General features: G+C 35.2%; 1 protein-coding gene across 6 annotated transcripts in view; it reads left to right on the top strand.

Moving 5' to 3' along the window:
• LOC107671378 (transcription factor AP-2-alpha-like) overlaps positions 1 to 1,992 on the top strand; it is an 11,806-nt gene that overhangs the window by 4,930 nt on the left and 4,884 nt on the right. For all 6 annotated transcript variants that reach the window (XM_016464287.1, XM_016464291.1, XM_016464288.1 and 3 more), the window contains one exon: positions 517 to 568. In XM_016464287.1, the coding sequence (XP_016319773.1) occupies positions 517 to 568 (52 nt within the window). The remainder of the gene's footprint in view (positions 1 to 516; positions 569 to 1,992) is intronic.

The raw sequence follows: 1,992 nt of genomic DNA, 5'->3' as shown, positions 1-1,992 counted from the left end.
CTGTTGTTCATCCCAGTAACCCATGGTGTACTGGGCTTTTTGATTAATATTGTCTGCCATTTTTGGACGTGATTTTTGGCTGCTCCCCTTTTCATCAGTAATTTGATTGCATTGTGCCTGCTGAAGAGATCTGACGAATCGAGTCTGGACAAAATTCTCTGTTCCACCATAACTGCATGCTTTATAGGTTCGCCTCGTTGATTTTTTTGGGTAGATAAAATTCAAATAAATATATTTACTATTATTGTATTTTATGATATAAAACAATATCATTCAAGCATTTGCTATTTTAATTAGATACTTTAAATAGTAGGCTACAGACGTAATTAATATGGGTCAAAGATATGTAGCCTACTTCTATAAAGATGCAGTTTATAGTGTGCGTAGTCATACAAATTCTATTTAAAGCGTTTGTGCATTTTCTTTTTGGATTGCATTTCATTTCGTTCGCAAAAAGTACGATGTTTTTTTTTGTAACTTTTTGATCATTATTAATATGCTTTTTGATCTTTGCAGCATGTTGAAGATCAAGGAATTCACATCCCAGACCAAACTGTAATCAAGAAAGGTAAGCAATTTCCTCTCAAATACCGTATGTGCTTCCACCAGCAGCTCTCCGCTCGTAAAGTCTACCCTTGCTTGCTGTGAGAGAGATCGGGTTAATTTGTAGGCCTTGAGATAGCCTGACGATAAGGCACAAACCATTTTAACCAAGTGTTCCATAGCGATAACTATTCGTGTAGCTAATATGTGTGTGTTAATGTGATGGTGCTTGACTTAGCTTAGTCTGTGACTAAATTTAAAATAGTAGCCTTTAATGAAATTTGCTGAATGTTTCATTCAAAAATGATATGAGAAACGCGTGTAGATACTTAGTTTACTATGAAACACATTTGTTAAAGTAAATTAAATATATGTCTACGGTGTAAATTTCAGTATAAGTCATTATTTTGCAATTACGTGTCTCTTTGTTTCGTTCGGATCGCAGATGGTCAAAGAGGGCTGCAGGAGAATGAGTGTGTTGAGATCGAATTGTTTTCTCATATTTACGTGCGCTGTGGTTAGATTTGATTTTCTTCGTTTTAACAATGTAAAAGCTTTGACATGTTAAATTTGATGCTCCGTGTATAAATCCACAAAAATACACGTTGCACATACACCTAATAATTGCGATCTCACGAGTTAGTTTAACTCCTCTTGTCTCTATTAGTCTCCACTGAGCTATTAATGTCACTAGTCATCTATCTAGTAGTGCCTGTGCTTTTGTTTCCGGTTAGCACATAAAGGAACAACGGGCTCTGCAGCAGGATTTAGGCCGGAACACTTATTTGTAAGAGCTTGTGAGTCTGAGTGTGTGTATTTCGGATTTGTGGGTGTCATTCAATGTGCTTGTGTGGCTAGGTTACCGACTGTTTAGAGATTAAAACTAGTTTGTAATTATAAGAAATAATACGCAGTTTTATTTGTCGGAAGTAGCCTATTGGATTAAAATTTATTATTATTATTATTATTATTATTATTTAATAGTAAAAATGCAATAGTAAAAATACATATGTTATATAAGTATATGTTAATAAACATTAAGCCTATATGTTAATACACATTTCCGTGGATTATGCCACTTTTGTTCCTCTCTCTCTCTCTCTCTCTCTCTCTCTCTCTTCGTTTATCAGTTTCTGTTTTATGAATTCCAACAAATAACAGCCACACTGAGCAGTTAGTGGAAAATTTGAGGCAATGCCATGCTTGTTGAACTGTCATTTTCTCCGAGCTTAGTGTGAAGTCACCATTGCGATAATATGAAATATTTTGATGGCCGGGCCACTTCATTACTTGGGGCATATTGCAGCAGTTACATTCATGAGCTGAATGAAAAGCTATTGCTGTATCTATTTTCTTTCCTCTCTGATAAGACCATATTGCCTTTGATTCCACATAGGCGTGCAAGATGATCTGCAAATAAACAGATATGTCTAATCTTACTCAAGAGCT

This window comes from Sinocyclocheilus anshuiensis, unplaced genomic scaffold (assembly GCF_001515605.1).
Source record: "Sinocyclocheilus anshuiensis isolate Anshui unplaced genomic scaffold, SAMN03320099.WGS_v1.1 scaffold2984, whole genome shotgun sequence".
In the NCBI taxonomy this organism is placed as follows: Eukaryota; Metazoa; Chordata; class Actinopteri; order Cypriniformes; family Cyprinidae; genus Sinocyclocheilus; species Sinocyclocheilus anshuiensis.
The sequence above is the reverse complement of the archived record's forward strand: the minus strand, read 5'-3'. Positions and strand labels throughout refer to the sequence as shown.